The following is a 19,064-nucleotide window of genomic DNA, read 5'->3' as shown; positions in this document are numbered from 1 at the left end:
TGTACAAATTTTTACGTCCTTCCTCTCAAATTAGTTTGATGTTCACATTGACACATACTTTTTGATGTTATACTCTTGTTTGGTTACTATGGCTAAATGATATTTTATCTAAAAAACGTAGATGATGAATTGGTGATAACCTTTATTAAAAAAACGTAGTAGAAATTTTGTAATAGCGGTAATAGGAAATGTGTTTTTTTTTTTTTTTTTTTTTTTTTTTTTTTTTTTTTTTGAAAGAGAAAATATTGGATTTTTTATTTGTATTGAACAGGAAGTATGCGTGTAGATCTAAAACATTTTATAGCATTTATGTAAATGTATTGAAATAATAGTGAGATTTTTACTTGCATATAAAAATTGAGGTTGGTGTATACCAAACATGTACTCATTCTGTGCCTACCTTAATAATGCAACATGTGGGAGGTTTTTCTCAAATAACATATGCTGAAATCTCCAACTCTTAGACCTCTCACGAGCAATTGAGCTAGCTATAATAGTTGTTTTTGAATTAAACTACAATTATAAGTCTTTTTGTTTCATAGCTAAAGTGCTATTAGGAAATAAATTGTGCTGTGGATTGGTAAGCCACAGGGTAGTGGATTTACGTTATCATTTTATGTTAGTATCTTTCTTTACCTATAAATCATAAATGATGATCAAATTAGTTTTGTGTGAATAGTCTGAATACTATAAAAGTCCAAATGATACAACTTTTTTTTTTTTTTTTTTACAAGCCAAATGATGTAACTTAAAATAAAAGTAATTTTGTTATATAAGTATCAATCAGACAATCACTATTCCAAATGATGCAACTTAAAATAAAAGAAGAGTAATAATATTATTGGGAAAATGATAAAGACACCCCTAATATGACAGTTATTTTAAAATAATCGATACTTCAGGCCTGTTCTGATTTACTGAATTGAGTTGAAATGAACTAATTGGAGGTAAACTGAACTGAACTGAATTGTTTATGAGAGAAAAAAATTAAGGGGTGAACTAAACTGATTGGAGCTGAAATGAAAATAAGTTGAAGAGAACAGACCCTTCATGATTAATAAAGGATTAAAGGTATACCAATCAAAATAGATAACTATTTTAAAATATCATTTTTTTAAAAATATACTCCGTATTTAATTCTGACATGTAGCTCCCACATCTTTGTATATATCATCAACAACATTACTATAACTCCATTTACTCTTATGATTTAGTTGGATAACAATCACGATATGATATGATACCAGATAATGATTTTCCTCCAAAAAAAAAAGACATGATATATGCAAAGATAACAAACCCATAAAAACATTCAAGAGGTAAAAACTCAACAATCAATATTCAATAAATTCAAAATATAAACTTCAACCATCAATATTCATTCAATAAATTAATGGACCGACTTTATACTGCCAAATGGCCTAAATTATTGAGCAAAATTTTCAACAGATAATGCAAAAATTGAGTGCCAATTAATATTAAAATCAATAAAAATAATAATAATAAAAAAATCATGAAAAGGATAGACCGATAAAAAGGACAAAATACACGAGTTCGGTTGTTTGTTCTTCTTCATCATCTTCTTCTTCATTCTTTCCCCTAAAACTGGAAACCAATACACATCACAACTCTTCCTCTGATCTCTCTCTCTTTCTCTCTCCTCACTTTCTCTCTCTTCCTCCATTATTCTGACCTTCGACAAACCTTTAATGGCGGAACCAGTTGAGTTGCCAACTCGTTTAGGAATCCTCGCTTTCAGAAACAAAGTTTTGTTACCTGGTGCTATTATTCGTATTCGCTGCACTTCTCCTAGCAGGTAATTCTATCAATTTTGGTAGAATTTGATGTTGTTAATTTGATTTTGTTTGATCGTGTTCTTAATTATGAAGTAATTTGTAGGTTTTTTGTGATTTTTTTTTTTGAAATTTGGGGATTATTGAAATTTTTACTGTATTTAGTCGTTGACTGCTGGAATGAGCTAGAATTTTAGCTGCTAAAGAATTATGGAGTGTAGGATAGTAGAATTTTTAGTTTAGTTATTGATGATTTAGGATTATGTTTTGTGTCGGCGATCAATCAATCATTCGGTTGGAGGAGAATGCTTGAATTTGGAGGTCTTGTTATTTAGATTATAATGATTATGAGTTATATAGTGAATGATACAATATTTGAAATAAATAGAATTTGAATTTATAGGAATTATAGGTATAGGTTATGAAAATTTCATTATCAAATTATGAAATTATATGAAATTCAACATGGTGTACAGGTTTGCAGTATGTTGTTAACCTTAATGATTGCGAATATGAAAACGATATGGAGTTGATGAAGAGGTAAGTATGATCAAAGGTTAATTGAGTGCGCGGATATGAAGAGATGTTTCGGGGAAAATAAGAGAATGCGAGATGTAGGGAGCATATGAAAGGACATAAAATTTTGATGGTATTGTTAAGGTTTCGGCATAAAAGTCAAAATTAGATTGGAGCTTGTTATTGGGAGTGGTTGACTTAGAAAAGACTTTCTGGGGCATTGGAACTTAAATTTTTTGCTTTAATAAGATTAACCTCGAAGCTTAGCCAAATAGATTCTATAATAGGTTTTACCAATACTCAGTATGTGTCATGTAGCATGAGTGTAGTATGCCAGCTTATATTTTTATTTTTTCACTTGTTAGTAGCCAACTGGATGAACATACTGATGTGATGCTTATTGTTACAGTGTAAAATTGGTGGAGCAAGAGTTATGGCAAAGGGAAGAGAAAGGGCTAATTGGCATTGTTCCTGTTCGTGATGCAGCGGAATCTGCATCAGTAGGACCTGTGTTGTATCCAGGTATTTATTGTGAAATATGTGTCAAATACTTTGGTAATTTCTCCGTTGTGTAATAATGTATGTTATATGATCTTTATTATTAAGGTGGAGGGACAGACTCTGGGGAACGCAATGTAAAAAGTCACTCTGGTTTGTCAGATTCTCGAAAGGCAGATGGGAAAAGTCAACAAGAAGCTGTTCATTGGCACAGCAGGTATCCCTCACATCATGCTTCTATCCCTGTATAGCGCCATGTGTGAATGGCTCTGCTTGCTTGGTTTTCTGACCCTGGTGGCAAATGTGTTTATTTTTTAACATTAGCAAATATTTGAGTATTTAACATTGGCAAATATGTGATATCTCTAGGGGAGTGGCTGCTCGAGCCTTACACCTTTCAAGAGGGGTGGAGAAACCTAGTGGGAGGGTTACTTACACTGTAGTATTGGAAGGCTTGTGCCGCTTCAGTGTGCTGGAACTTAATAGCAGAGGCAATTATTATACTGCAAGAATTTCACCACTTGACATCACAAAAGCAGGTAAATCATCTACATGTATATCGTTGCCTAAAGCAAGTTTACGTATTTTTCATGTCTTGGAAATCTTTTAATCTTATTGTAAGTGACCTTTGGAGGGATCTTTGGGATGTTTATAAAGGTTTAAACTTGAAACCCAACCTTTGAGCTCCCTTTGTTTCTCACGCTAATACATGACCTTTAAATCTTTTTTCTCTCTAGAGAAATAGTCTGCAGTACAAGACCTAACTTGTGCAGCAAACATATACAGGAGGGATGAACTTCAAAAGTTCTTTATGAAAATCTACAAGGAATTATACAGTTTATTTTGTATAGCAGCATGCCTAGCAAAGATGATGGCTGTCAAACTGCAGTTTAAGTAATATCTGTGTGCATTGGAGACAGATTGTGCACTATTGTATTCTGGATCAAAGAATGTGAAGAAAAGCAGTTGTATCTGTGCTTGACATATATATATCCATATGTATAGGGTAGATATGATAGGATTTTTTTATTTTTGTACGGGAGCGTTTCCATATGGAGTAGTACTTCTTTCTTGACTTAAATTACGAGATTATTTATTTATTTTTTTCTAAAAAAAAAATTTTAAATTTTTTTTATTACCTCTATTACGTGTCTTGAATTCTTCAAGTTTGCATGGCTTCTTTGGACTTATAGATTCTATAATTATCTAGTATCTAGAATTGCATATTGTTTTGGTAGTGTATAAGGATGGATAACTTATATTGATGTGAGACACCAAGAAACATGAAAAAGGAAAAAAAAAAAAAAAAAAAAAAACCCAAAAGAGTAATTGTGATACTTCATAGTAGCTGTTACTGACTTCTTAACATGATTTTACACTTGCTTTTTTCCCAATGTAACGTATGCGTTTGTGTGAGTCTAGTTTAATTTTATATGTAGAGGTATAGTTTTCAATCTTTTCATATCCTGGCTATGTTGGATGTTGAATTATATGTTTTACATCTGGTTCAGATATGGACCAAGCAGAGCAGGACCCTGATTTTGTCTCATTAGCTCGTCAGTTCAAAGTGACTGCCATGGAGCTCATCTCAGTTCTTGAGCAGGTGAAGTATATGTTTAATTAGTTATTGCATATTTTGGTCGTTCAAATTTAGAATATAAAGCATTATATATTAGCTGAAAGTTTAGATAGATTGGTCTTTGGCTCTTCAGTTTTCATTTATATGGGATGAATGATATCATGGAGAACTTTGTTATCTTATTATTATCTATTTTTTTAATTTCTTTTTTTTTTTTTCCTAAAAAATTTATGCCTGGTAAGGTTCTAAACTTACACTTTCATGATGACAGAAACAAAAGACTGGCGGGAGGACAAAAGTTCTTTTGGAGACTGTCCCTGTACACAAATTGGCAGATATATTTGTTGCAAGCTTTGAAATAAGCTTCGAGGAGCAGCTATGTATGTTGGATTCCATTGATCTTAAAGTTAGGCTATCAAAAGCCACTGAATTGGTTGATAGGCATTTGCAGGTATGTCCTATGGTGGTCTGTGTAATCTAGTCATATATATCTTTTAATATTCATGTGCTTATCATCTTATTCTTTGATTGGCATTGTCTTACTAGTCAATTCGTGTAGCTGAGAAGATCACACAAAAAGTTGAAGGACAATTGTCAAAATCACAGAGAGAATTCCTTCTGAGGCAGCAGGTATATTCCAATTCTCCACTGAAGATCTAATTGTGAGAATCAGATCTCAGGTGCATGCAACTCATTTTATCATCCATTTCATCTATAATGCGAAAAGGGTAAAATCCCCTGCTCATTGAATCCCCAAAAGTCGAAATGAATATTTGCTGTAGCAAGAGCAAACTAAATTTATCTTGGCATTTTGCTCCCCTTGAGTTGTTGGATAAGGGTTTTGACAGGAGCATTACACCTTATTGCTTTAAATAAAAGGGAAAAAGCGTATTGGGGCTCAATTGACCACAGACATGTTTACGTTAATCTTCCTTGTGTTTGTTTTCCACCTTCTAAATTTAATAGTTAGGTGTTAGGATTTGTGCACCTCTCCCTTTCCAAAGCTTACGTGTGGCAGGATTCAATATAAACTTTGCACCTGTAGCCTTTTGTTTTTCTTTGACCCTAGATTAGAGCTCACTGTTGCTAAAGTCAAGTATTTCAGTCTAATTATCATTAGTATGGTATCTGAAATTACATCTGGGCGTCTGGCTACAATTTTTCTGCCACTTATTATGTGAGGAAATTCATGTATGTTGCTTTCTACGTTCTTGCATAAATATTACTTAGATGAGAGCTATAAAAGAAGAGCTTGGAGACAATGATGATGATGAGGATGATGTTGCCGTTCTTGAACGGAAAATGCAAAGTGCCGGAATGCCTGCAAATATTTGGAAACATGCACAGAGGGAGTTGAGGTATGATCTGTGCATTGAGTTGTATTTAAATCTCTGATTTTTTTATTTACCCTTTTTTTGCATAATTTTTGCATGCGAGCCCCTAAATCTTGTTTTCTTTTTATCAGCAGTAGTCAATTATCCCTATTGAAACCTTGTATTACTGTAGCAACAGAAACCAAGGAGAACTCAATTCGAAAGGGAGACCACTTGTGTGGTACCTTTTCTTTTAGGAAGAGAGAAAATAGTAATTGGGTCACAAAAAGTGGGATGAGAGATGATGAAATATGAATAAAAGGTTGACATATTCACATATATGGAATAAAGTAACCGTGACTAGAACGTAGTAAAACGGATGAAAACGATAGAACTTAGGTAAATGGAGGGAGTAGCTCTGTAGCTTTGCTAAGAAGTTTATTGAATTTGATCGCCTTGTATTTCTTTAATCAAGTTTTTTTTTTTTGTGAATGATTTTTATGCTTATTTCTATGTTGCAGCTTCCTTATAGTTAAATTTAATTTCTTAATTCAGGAGACTTAAAAAGATGCAGCCTCAGCAGCCTGGATATAACAGTTCTCGTGTCTACTTGGAGCTTCTTGCTGATCTCCCTTGGCAGAAGGCTACTGAAGAGCAGAAACTAGATCTTAGAGCTGCAAAAGAGCGTTTGGATAGTGACCATTATGGATTGGCCAAGATCAAGCAACGTATCATAGAATATTTGGCTGTTCGTAAGGTAGATTATCTTCCCTTCTCTCTCTCTCTCTCTCTCTCTCATTGGTGGTAATATCAGTACAATAATAAAATTTGTGTGCATTGCAGCTTAAACCAGATGCAAAAGGTCCTGTTTTGTGCTTTGTTGGCCCACCTGGTGTTGGGAAAACATCCTTGGCTGCATCCATTGCTGCTGCTCTAGGCAGAAAATTCATACGAATATCTCTTGGAGGCGTAAAGGATGAAGCTGATATCAGAGGGCATAGGAGGACATACATTGGAAGTATGCCAGGTCGTCTTATTGATGGAATCAAGGTAGATACTTCTATATATTCTATTTGTTTATTTGGAGTTTGTAGAATATTCATGGCTATATTATTTCATTGGGAACAGCTGTTTTATTATCCCCTACAAGTATTTCAGGTGTAATTAATCCTATTTTGTGTATTTATGTTGATAGATGATGGCTTTCTGTACTAACTGGAATCATAACAAAAGTATTTCTCTTATAGTTAATTAGAAAATACTTCTTCCATTTCTCAACAGATGCATCCTTTGTATATGGCACACAAAGTCACAAACTAATAAATGCGTTTCATGCATTATAATGCATATTGTCTTATTTTCTCTAGAATATAACTACTTGTATAATTCTATCATTGAACAATGTTTATTAATACTAATCAAATGCTTTATGTTACCTTAATGTTACTTCCACTTGGAATCACATTTTCCATCTTTGAAAGTCATATCTGCATGCTGATTTAAATCACTTATTGTTTTTGCTTGCTACTTAATGTCTTATCACGTTCTTTTGTGGATTTCCAGCGAGTGGGTGTCTCCAATCCTGTTATGCTGTTGGATGAGATTGACAAAACTGGCTCTGATGTCCGTGGAGATCCTGCTTCAGCATTGCTAGAAGTCCTAGACCCTGAACAGAACAAGAGTTTCAATGACCAGTATCCTTTGTGACTTATTATATCTTCAGAAGTTTCTCTCTTAAAACAGTAACTTCTTGTGGTCGTTTCCAATCTTCTAATATGGTACATTTAGATGGTTCATCTCATCGGTCATTGTTTATTCCTCGTAACCTCTTTGAAAGAAGGAAAACAAGAGGGATATGATGCTCCTTTTTAGTTTCCCCCACCCTGTACTTCATAACTTTATGGTTTGGGGTAGGGGGTTTTGGTTTCTCAATGTCTCCAAATAACATTGTTTAAACTTTTTTTATTTTTTTTTTTTGGAAAATATTTTATCCATTTAAATTTTATTCTAAGTTTTGTTAGGCGGTTGAGGATGAGTAAATGGGTCTATGATGGAGGATTGGAGGGGGTACAGTTACAGACTGACTTTGTTTATATTCCTATCTCCTATATAAGCTATATCTACCCTTGCTCTTCTCCTTTTCATTCTATTGAACAGGAGCAAGACTTTATTCTTTCATTCCAATATATCTCTAAGTCTTATCTCAGTAAATTTTTCAATCAAAAGTGCCAAATTGGAGGGGCAGGCTTTGATTAGGGTTGGGAAGCCTTTGACCACAGGCTACTGCATCCTATGTGGATTACAAATGTTATGATAGCATGAAGCAGCATTTGAAGTTGGATATTTTGTATACATTATCTAGTCACTCTAATCCCATGACTATAGATTTGAATTTGATGTCATCCCTAACCAAAGCTATACAGCTATTTGAATGTTCCATATGATCTATCTAAAGTTATTTTTGTGGCAACTGCGAATAAGCTGCAGCCTATCCCTCCTCCACTTTTGGATAGGATGGAAGTCATTGAGCTGCCTGGGTATACACCCGAAGAGAAGGCCAAAATTGCTATGCAATATCTTATACCAAGAGTGATGGACCAACATGGATTGAGTTCTGAGTTTCTTCAGATCCCGGAGGTAGTTAATTAACCTTACTGATCTGATACTTCATTCTATATATAGGCGCATGCATGCATGAGAGAATTTAAACTAATCATTTAATTACTAAAATGAATCAGTAGCTGACAATTAAGTTTAAAGTGCAATTTGGAGACAAATTTACTACCAACTGCCTATGAACATATGGGGTTTGGGGTGACCGAGGCTCTGTTTCCTCCATAAGGGCATGCTTGGATGGAAAATAATTCAAGAGGGCAATGGAATGAAAAATAAAGAATATAAAGGTCGATGAAGGTGGTTGTAGATGAATTGAGGTAGTGATTGTATCAGGAGAGGGAATCAGGAAATTATTTCCATCATTTTGAAGGGCATAGTTACCCATCATTACACAAGGGTAATAATTAATCCTAAAATGATGGTAATATTTCTCCTTTCTTCTCATTCAATCAACTACATAATTACTTATATCACCACCTAATCTATCACCACTTAATCTACTTATCTCTCTTTATATATAACCCCTAATCCACATGTCCTCTAAAAAATAAGTTTCAGTTTAGTTCTGGGTTTGTGAAAATTAAATAATTTATTTCTGCTTCTGTGTTATGGTCATGTTTACCTGGGACTTAAGTCGATCATATTTTGAATTTTACATACATGAGCTTTTGTGATATGAGGGGTCTAAATTCTGGCAGGGTATGGTGAAACTCATTATCCAAAGATATACTAGAGAAGCTGGTGTACGAAGTTTGGAAAGGAATTTGTCTGCCTTAGCTCGTGCAGCAGCTGTAAAAGTTGCTGAGCAAGATAATTTCTCAGCTGTTAGTAAAGATTTCCATCAGTTTTCTTCACCAGTAGAGGAAAGCAGACTTGCTGAAGGTGCTGAAGTTGAAATGGAGGTTATTCCAATGGGCGTTAACAATCGAGATATTTCAAATGCGTTGCAGGTTATATCGCCTCTGATTGTGGATGAAACTATGCTTGAAAATGTTCTGGGAGTAAGTATCTTGGGTGCCTTTTGTCTTTCATTGCTACCTTTGATTTGACGATGTTGATGAGCTTCTTGACATGTCCAGTCTCTTAGCTTCTGCTTAGTCAATTGGTTTCATCATGTGTTCACAGCTGTATTTCTGTGGTTTTTTGAAACAACTACTTTTTTTAAACAACTACTTCGTATAAGATTCTTAGAGGAAAATGCTAGTAATCTTTAAAATTAATTTCTCCTGCTAGACTAGATTAAGAGAAATTTAAAGGTTGGGTTAATTCTGGAATTTTCAGATGAGGTGTAACTGGTCTTCAGCTTCATAGTGAATGTCACCATAATTTCTTGGTTGATTTTGTCACAGTAGCTTGTCATCCTAGTGGGAAAGGAGTTGTGGTGTTCTTAGGTTTTCTATCAGTTTTGGTTTTGGTTTTGGCTGAAGTTATAAAGCATGAACGTCATTTCTATCTTCAAGAGTTGTGTTTTACATCAAGCATTAGTTTTAGATACTGAAAGCATCTTGCTTTGGTAGACGCTTAATTTTCTTCAAATCACACTAATCTTTCGAAGGTTTCTCAGAAAGGGTTCCTTGTGATTGCAGCCACCAAAGTATGATGATAGAGAAACTGCAGAACGGGTTTCAAATCCTGGGGTCTCTGTTGGTCTGGTGTGGACAGCTTTTGGTGGTGAGGTTCAGTTTGTTGAGGCTACTACCATGGCGGGAAAAGGTGAATTGCGTTTGACAGGACAGCTTGGTGATGTTATTAAGGAGTCTGCTCAAATAGCTCTTACCTGGGTAATTTTTCTCATTGTATAGCTAGCTGCTACTGTTAGATATACTATAGATTATAGAATGTTTGAGAGTACAATATTTCAATTTCGTTGACTTCCACGTTTTGTAGATCTATATAGAGGGTAAGAATGTTTTTTCTCCTCACGTTCAAGATCCTTGAATCAATAATGACAATTGACAGAATTTTTACCATCTAAATATAACTAGGTGAGAGCGAGGGCCATGGAGCTGAGCTTGGTTGCTACTGGTGAAATCAGCCTAATGGAGGGAAGGGACATTCATATACACTTTCCTGCTGGGGCTGTTCCCAAGGATGGTCCGTCAGCTGGCGTAACGTTGGTGACAGCACTTGTCTCCCTGTTAAGTCAAAAGAGAATGAGAGCAGATACGGCTATGACCGGGGAAATGACTTTGAGGGGCCTTGTGCTCCCTGTTGGTGGTATTAAGGATAAGGTTGGCTTGCATTGTTGGTTTTTTTTTTTTTCTTTTCCAACTTCCTTTTAGCAGTTTTTATGTTTCATACATATGAATCATTGGGACTTGTTTGATCATTACATTTTTTCTTCATGGGTTTTGGTTACTGAGTGCCTATACTGCCCACTGTTATGTGAGAATCTGAGAGACTCAACGTATGTGCCTTTGCTTTTGTATCACATGTGCTGGATTCTTCAATTTTAACCTTGATATGTGTTCCCTTTGTTTGTATCAGCTCTTCACTTTGTTTATGGGGCATGCAATAGTCTAAATTTGTGAAACTCTAATCATGAAAAGTAGAATAACCAGAGAACTGCTACTCCACCAGTGCATATGATCTAATGGTGATAGTTAGATTGCATTAGTGGAATTTGAGTCTATGATTTAATTTCTGCTCAAAGAGCAAACTTCTATCCGTCTGTCAAATTGAATTCGTTACATAACTATATTGAAGCGACACTCATTAGATATTTTAGCATATTGTTTGGCATAAGGTCTTTGGTGTAGGAGTTGGGTTACTAAATTGTTAGTTTTCTTTGTCTGCTATGTAACAGGTATTGGCGGCACATCGATATGGTATAAAGAGAGTCATATTGCCTCAGAGGAATTCAAAAGATTTGGTTGAAGTGCCTTCAGCAGTTCTTTCTAATCTTGAAGTAATGTCTTTTTTTTTTTTAAGTTCTAAATCTATTGCCTTACACAATTAGAATAACTTTTAAGTAAAATGTGGATGTCTGATATAAAGGAGCCCATTGATTTTGTTCCCTAATGATTTCACTTCTCTCAACCAACAGATAATTTATGCCAAGCGAATGGAAGACGTATTAGAACAGGCTTTTGAAGGTGGATGCCCATGGAGACAACGCTCAAAATTATGACAGAACCAAAAGATATACTACGTATTTATCTTGGAAACTGTGACCGGTCAGGCATTCGTGTTTAGCAGAGGGTGCAAGGCTTGAGTGTATTCATCTGTGGTTATTGTCTATGAAGACGAGAACTTCATGACAAAGACCAGTGGGTGCTACATGTAGTATAGATGATGAGTTAGATCATTCCCTTTGCTCTATATGACCTTTGAAAGCTATAATTATTATAGTCGTGTAAAATTGTACAGAAGCCCTGTACCGTCTCATAATTTACAGCTCTAAAGCTCTACCTTGTAAATTTCAGTATAAGCTATACTTGGCGGCTTTGATTAATGAAGTTCATTCCACTATACGAAGTTCAATTATGTTTTGTCGCACAAGTTTGCTACTGAAAATCATTTAAGTGGATATACATCAAGAACCAAGTCTCCAACAGTATAAAACTGCAACAATAATAATTTCCTTAAATTTCTTCTCAGTCTAATTTGCTTTAACTAAACATCATGAAATTCTTGCTGTTGGACAGGACAGCTTGGTGATGTTATTTGTTACAATAGAAAGATACTTGAGCATTCAAAGCTAATAATTCAACAATTTAGGATACATGTCAAATGACGCAACTTTTCTATTGACCTAAGATTGGCCATACAAACAAAAAAATAGTCGGAGCATCAAAAACAATGTTTCTGTGAGTTTGCAACAAGAAAGGCACGGAGGGCTCTTGTTTCACATAAAATTTATTAAGCTTTCCAGGCCAACACAGCAACATCCAAAGAGAGCTGCACAGTATAATGATCCTAAACATTCAACATGCCTTTATAAGAGTAAATCAAAATGGAAGAAAAATCACATTCAGCTTCAATATCAGCCGGTGAGGGCAGCATTGAGAGCACTGTGGACATCCACTCCAACTTGGGCTTCAGCCTTTTCCAAATCAGTGGATGCAGAATTGAGCTTTTGAGTGAATTCTGCAAGGCCCTTCTGAACAGCAGCAGGGTCAATTTGATCAACAGGTACAGCCTCAACAGCAATAATATCAGCATATGAATTTGCATGGATGAATGCAAACCCACTGCTTATAAAGTATTTTGACACATCATTCCCTTCATGAACTGACATGAGCCCGGGCTTCAACTCAGCAATTGTAGCAACATGACCAGGAAGCACACCCATTTGACCAGTGGTTGCAGGTACTATGATCATATCAACCTGAAAGCAGACCAAATACAAAATGTAAGTGTGCAGAAACTAATTCAAGTGTAGAAATTGGGGGGGTAATAACTAGAAGCATTGAGCAGTGTGATTTGCGTATCTCGTCTTTCTACTTCTATAGTGTCAAGTTTTCAGCGTATCTCGTCTTTCTACTTCTATAAGAGTCAAGTTTTCATAATAAACTTCTCCAATACAGGGGAAAGACAGATCAATTTTTCAATCTCAAGCCCAAAGGAGGAAAATAAATGTCAAAAGTGCCAAACACTTCCACACAATCAAGTTGACCCTCAATATAAATAAATTAAGTGATAATGTGAGGGCATAAACTACCAAGAATGAGAAAATGGGAAAAATGTCCAGCAGATTTCAGACATAGACGTGTGTTTAATGTAACAGGCTAATGAACCAAACACGAAATATGATAAATTCTAAAATGAACCAACACCCATATTTTTTGCACTTTTGAACTCTGTTGGAACCACTCAAAAATTATATGATTCACATCATCTGTATCTCCGTAAGTAATCACTATAAAGAATTACAAAGGGTGCTTCTATGATATGTAATGTCCATTCAAAAGGAAATTGCACCACTATCAACATTACTTCCAATTTCTTAAAAGAAGATTCCACCCTAGGTAGGGTTAAGGTGCTTGCAGAGTAGTTGCAGCCACACCCCTGTTATGAGACTAAGGTTGTTTCCAATTGAGCCTTCATCGAAAATGCAACAACCATCAATTACTTCATCATAATTAATTAGAAGTACAGACACTTTAATGGACTATTTGTATTTAGTTCATCATGAATAAATTAATCCAAAAGTTAAAGTATAGTGAATCTTCAGACACTGTTACAATAATAGGTGAATTCCTTTTGACAGTATTCATCAACATGCAAACTCTAACTCGTGAATCCATGTATGTATATAAATATAAAGCAATAGATACACCAATTTTGTATGGACCTTTTTATACGGAGTAGTATTGCAGCCTTGCAGGTGTTGAATCACAAAATGGGGACAATACAAAGTTTAGATTATCATAATATAAAAAAATAAAAGACCAAAATACGATTTCCAGTTCAATCAAACAAACAATAGAGACTTCAAAGAGACACATTACAACCCTCTAGTTCAAATATCACAGTTACTGCACACAAATTTGTATAAATGATGACGGTTTAAGCACCAGAAATTACGCACATGTGCATGCCAGACCACATACACATACAAGGAATCTAGAAAAGACAGAAGAAATAATGAGAAGTGGCAGAAGTTATGACATAAACCTCGTAAAACAATCATATGCAGCTTATAGTGGTGCTCAATAATAAAATATACCCTTTCCTGGCAGAAAATGCAACAGAAAAAGCTAAGAGACACAATAGAGCCTAAAGTCTCTAGAACAAGGGATATCAACCAACAATGTTTTCCTACTTTAGTGCTTCTCACTGGTAAGAGGCTAAGAGCTAAATCATGACCAGAAAAGTAAGACCTTAGGAAGCATATAGTTCATACATAATAAGTGAGGACACACAAAAGACAGATTTTATGGCCACTAAGACATGAAATAAGCTAAAATATAAATATTTTTATTCTCAAAAGTAATTGGGACGGATTCATTTACAGTCTCATAAATATGCACCATAGTACAAAAACCACAATAAACCCTTTCTCTATTTTCCCATCATTACTTACCCTTTCATAAGCATTTAGGTCTCAATCTGATTTAAACATAATCAGTTTATCTATAGTGTACATTAGCACGAACTCACGCACTACATAGATGCACCCCCCTAAGAAAAAAGCAGATTAATTATTTTTTTCAGCACCGGCAACTATCTCTCATTTGTGATCCTCCTCAGTCTATCACTTTATCTTCACTACCAAGTACTGCTATAAATAAGATCACCACATACTAATCCTCTCGGCAACGAACCTATTTCCTCCAAACAAGCATAATCCCCTATGAATAACCATTAGAGAGAGGCAGGAAAGCTGACCAATATTTGATAGGCACATGAAAGAAGTTCTTCCAGTAATAAGTGAGCTAAAACTTATGGAAATTCATGTCAACTTCTCAATATACGCAAAAATTAAGGAAAATTATACAATAAGCCTTAATAATATTAAGCCACACCCATATCCCTAATTAGAAGAATCCAATCATATGGAATGTCAACTATCTCCTTCCAAACAAAGATAATTTTGATACAGTTCACAATCCATTTCATATTAATTCATCAAAAATGCAAATGCAACATACATCTACCAACATTTATCAAACAAATCAACACAAACCCTAATTACATTGACCATAAAAAAATCCCAAATCCACCAAAAAAAAAAATCACCCCACAAAAATTACCATCAAAAAAAAAAAAAAAAACCCAGATCCCAATAATCTCAATTTCATCAAAACACCATCAAATTAACAACAATCAAATCCAAAAAACAGAGAAAAACAAAAACCCGAACCTCTTTAGTAGAAAGCGAGGTGGAGTAAGGAAGAGCGAGATTAATAGTGAGCTTAGAAGGAATAGTAGAAGGAGTAGGAGGACGAAGCTTCATGTAAGAAGAAGGGGTATTGGGAGGATCCATGTTTGGAACATTTTTCTTCCATTTTTCCAGAAATGTTGTCACACCTGCTGGTGTTTCCGCCGGAACTTCCGCCGACGTTGAAAAGGCCCTCGATTTGGCGGATCGGAGGAGGCGGGAGGTGGCTTGACGGTACATTTTTCTTCTGAAAAAGGTTGAAATTTGGAAATGGCGACTATCTCAGAAATTTGTGTTTTCTGAGTGATGTAATTTTCTCTCTCTTCAAGGAGGAGGTGAGATGAGAAAGAGTTGTGTATTAGAATTGGGCCTTTTGTGTTCAATAAATTTGAGTGTGGGCAATCAAAATTAGGTTTTTGTGTTCTTTTTTATGTTTATGTTTTACACTAGGCCCAATTATAAATTGTAACATAGGGGTTGAAAACAAACATTTAAGGACACTTTTTTTTCAAAGAAAGATAAATGATCCTATTGAACCGGCACCTTTCATAAGTTTATCCAATATAGTTTCACAGGTCAAACTTGAGAGCATAGGGAGAAGTAAGGGACTCCCCCTACTCCAAGCACTCTGACATGAATACGTGACGGGATATTATAAGTGTCAGAGTGTTCTTGCTGCCACGATCCACTAAGATTCAGCCCTAAGTCGCTTCGATTCGTCTCTCCCCCACTTTATTCCCTAAAAACACCTATATTTTAGAAAACAAGGTTAGCGGTGCATCTTATATGCTAAAAAATGCTAAGTACAGGATTAAGACAAGTCACAAAGCCTAAGTGTTGGGATGTTGGATGGTGCAAGGGGGTGTGTGGCATGTGCACAAGACACGTGTTGGAGATATTTTTGTCATTTGAGGGTATGTCGACTTTGCCTTAAGACATGATGATTACGGATGAATGAGATGGTTCTGGGCACTATGTATGACTCCCAAGGCCCTTTGGGAACCCATGAAAGTACTTGGATGCATAATCTTGCCGGGTGAAAAATTGATATACGAATGTCAAATATGAAATAATACACGATATCGAGCAATTTAGGAGGTATCGGCGTCGGAATTCATGGAACACTCCGGGATACATCCCGAGGTCATATAATATTATTTCGACTCATATATGACCATTAGTCGGCTACGTAAAGGCCTCGTGAAAGCTTATAGCCAATACAAGAGACGTGTACGAAAACGGGTAAATCGGATGCATAAAGGCAAATTGGATGGTTCCACCCCAATTGGACTCCCGGAGGATATTAGGGACCATGATAAACATCTTGACAATTTTTTTATTTCCAAGTCAAAAAAGTAAAAAATTTCCAAAATTGAAGACTATAAATGCTTTTTGAGCAATTTTGGTGGTTTCGGGGCCCGGTGTCAAAAAGTCTTAAGATACTAGGGAATACATCTCGGGATCATATAATGTCGTTTGGAACAATATATGATCATTATATGTTGTTATAGATGTTCGTGGTAGGCTTGAGTTTATGAAATCGGTGCAAGGATAAATTGGATACTTAAAGACAAATTATGGTTCCACCCACCCAATTGGACTCCTGGAAGGTATTAGGGTCCACGGTAAACAATTCGGAAATTTTTATTTTTGGGCCAAAAAAAGTCAAAATTTTCTAAAATTAAAGGCTATTATCCACGTTTTTTGAGCAATTTTGGAGGTTTCGGGAACCCGATGTCGAAAAGTCTTGAGATACTAGGAGATACATCTCGGGTCATATAATGCCATTTGGAACCATATATGACCATTATCTGTTGTCAAAATGTCCGTGGTAGGCTTGATTTTATGAAGTCTGTGCAAGTTGTAAACGGGTAAGTTGACTGTTTAAAGACATATTAAATACTTTTACCCACCCAAATGGACTCTCAGGGTGTATTAGTGTCTATGGTAAGCATCTCGGCAATTTTTATTTTCAGGTCAAAAGAAGTGGAAAATTGTCCAAAATTGAAGGCTATAATACACGACTTCAGGTCAATTTTTGACATATTTTCAAAAAAATGGACTGAATGCGTGGGGTGACTCTTGGAGTCATATAAGGCGATTTGAAACCATAAGACACCGATACAGATGTCTATAAAGTACCAAAAATAGGTTTTGACTCTATTTTGAAATTCATAAAATTTTGAAATATAATTATGTGTAATGAGTGTATTGTATATGGGTATATGTCCAAATATGAGAAGAATATTTTTTTTGGGTGATAGGTTTGGTATTAAGCTATGTTAATTGACAAAAATATTTGAAAAAGAGTAGTAGTAGTAGAGCTGTCAAAAGCTGACCCGACCCGAAATACCGACCCTAACCCGTCTGAACCCGAAAAAAATGGTGACCCGAACCCGACCTAAAACCAACCCTAGACCCGAGTATTTGAGACCCGAACCCGACCATGAACCGACCTAGAGAGGACCCGACCCGAATGTGACTTGTAAATTATTGACCTGAACCAAACCCGACTCGAATCCGAGAATGACCCAAATCCGATTTAACCCGTCAAAACCCCAATTCAACCCGGCCTATTACTAACTCGACCCGTTCCTAACCCAACTCGCATTTAAACCCGACCTGTTACAAACCCGATTCGAGATCAACCCGACTTGTTATTGACCCGACCCAAATTCAACCCGACTTGTTATTGACCCGTCCCAAATTTAAACTCGACCTATTACTAACCCGAATTTTAGGATTTATGAGTTTTTAGGATATAAAGAGTTTTCCGTATTGACTATTGAGTTTTAGGCTTTTTTCAATTTATTTTGATTGATTTTCATTTTCCTAATTATCTTCAACTTCCTATATGAGCAATGAGCTTGAGTTATATGAGGAGATTGAGGATATGAGATGATAGAGGTGAGTGAGGTGGAGCTTTATGTGCTGTCAATGTTTTTTAAACGCATTTGAGGCAGTATGAGGTGAGTGAGGTGGTAGTGATTTCCGCCAAATGTATCTTCCTTTTTTTTTTTTTTTTTTTTCCTAAATTTATCTTCAACTTCCATATAAGTATATGGCTATTTTTTTTTGAAACCAAGTATATGGCTATTTAAAATCCTTTTAATGGTCCTTTTTTTCAAATTTTATTTTTATTATAATAAATTTTTTTTTAAGTTTTTGACTTGAACCGAACCCGACTCAAACCCGAGAATGACCCGACTTAATCATAACCCGCAAATTATTGACTTGAATCGAACCCGACTCAAACCCGATAATGACCCGACCTGATTATAACCCGCAAATTATTGACATGAACCGCACCCGACTCAAACCCGATAATGACCCAACCTGATTATAACCTGAAAATAATTGACTTGAACCGAACCCGACTCGAACCCAAATAGGATCCTAACTCATTTAAACCCGTAAAAACCCGAATTTAACCCGACTTGTTTTTCACCCGACCCGAATGTAACCCGACCTTTTATTGACCCGACCTAAACCCGACCCGAACCCGATGTATGACCCGACGTGACCCGACTCAAGCATGACCCAACCCGAACCCGACCCATTTAGGTCCTGACATTAACCCGTATTGACCCGACCTGAGATGACCCGACCCATTTCCCCGAATTGACACCTCTAAGTAGTAGTAACGGGATTTGATAAAGTGTTGAAACTTGAAATTAATAGTATAGTTGATTACATCAAGCCTCGAACTTTCTTAAATAGCACTCCCTCGGTCTCTTTTTATTTGCTCCAGTTAACATAAATGGATGTCCCTTATTGATTGCACCATTTCATTTTAGGCCATGGTTATTACTCACAAATATTAACTTGGGACTACCCCACTATCTTTCTCTTATCGTTATTTCTTAATAAAGTAGATCTGTGGGATGGAGTAAACAAAAGGGGACGGAAGGAGTAAAGGATAT

At 35.7% G+C, this 19,064-nt stretch overlaps 2 protein-coding genes across 2 annotated transcripts; one reads left to right on the top strand and one right to left on the bottom strand.

Annotated features, from left to right (window-relative positions):
* Positions 1-1,576: 1,576 nt before the first annotated feature.
* LOC145598379 (lon protease homolog 2, peroxisomal) lies at positions 1,577-11,792 on the top strand. The gene is made up of 17 exons (XM_081654723.1): positions 1,577-1,816; positions 2,719-2,831; positions 2,916-3,024; positions 3,177-3,346; positions 4,319-4,410; positions 4,658-4,837; positions 4,933-5,016; positions 5,617-5,744; positions 6,255-6,456; positions 6,543-6,749; positions 7,263-7,393; positions 8,123-8,336; positions 9,014-9,316; positions 9,902-10,096; positions 10,301-10,546; positions 11,122-11,223; positions 11,362-11,792. Exons 1-17 carry the CDS (start codon positions 1,710-1,712, stop codon positions 11,443-11,445), a joined length of 2,667 nt encoding a protein of 888 aa, XP_081510849.1. The 5' UTR covers positions 1,577-1,709; the 3' UTR covers positions 11,446-11,792.
* A 365-nt stretch (positions 11,793-12,157) lies between these two features.
* On the bottom strand, positions 12,158-15,510 carry LOC145598380 (ATP synthase subunit delta', mitochondrial-like). The gene is made up of 2 exons (XM_081654724.1): positions 15,124-15,510; positions 12,158-12,645 (listed from the first exon to the last, which is right to left on the bottom strand). Exons 1-2 carry the CDS (start codon positions 15,379-15,381, stop codon positions 12,301-12,303), a joined length of 603 nt encoding a protein of 200 aa, XP_081510850.1. The 5' UTR covers positions 15,382-15,510; the 3' UTR covers positions 12,158-12,300.
* Between the last annotated feature and the right edge of the window lie 3,554 nt (positions 15,511-19,064).

Source organism: Chenopodium album, chromosome 20 (genome assembly GCF_948465745.1).
Source record: "Chenopodium album chromosome 20, dcCheAlbu1.1, whole genome shotgun sequence".
NCBI lineage: Eukaryota > Viridiplantae > Streptophyta > Magnoliopsida > Caryophyllales > Amaranthaceae > Chenopodium > Chenopodium album.
Note: the sequence above shows the minus strand (reverse complement) of the source record. Positions and strands in the feature narration are given on the sequence as shown.

Bases quoted from the DNA above. Each gene is read 5' to 3' on its own strand.
- LOC145598380 (XM_081654724.1), bottom strand. From the start codon at position 15,381: ATGTACCGTCAAGCCACCTCCCGCCTCCTCCGATCCGCCAAATCGAGG. The intron at 12,646-15,123 runs GTTCGGGTTTTT...GTCTGCTTTCAG, and splicing joins CCTCGCTTTCTACTAAAGAG to GTTGATATGATCATAGTACC.
- LOC145598379 (XM_081654723.1), top strand. From the start codon at position 1,710: ATGGCGGAACCAGTTGAGTTGCCAACTCGTTTAGGAATCCTCGCTTTC. The intron at 2,832-2,915 runs GTATTTATTGTG...TTTATTATTAAG, and splicing joins AGGACCTGTGTTGTATCCAG to GTGGAGGGACAGACTCTGGG. The intron at 4,411-4,657 runs GTGAAGTATATG...TCATGATGACAG, and splicing joins TCATCTCAGTTCTTGAGCAG to AAACAAAAGACTGGCGGGAG.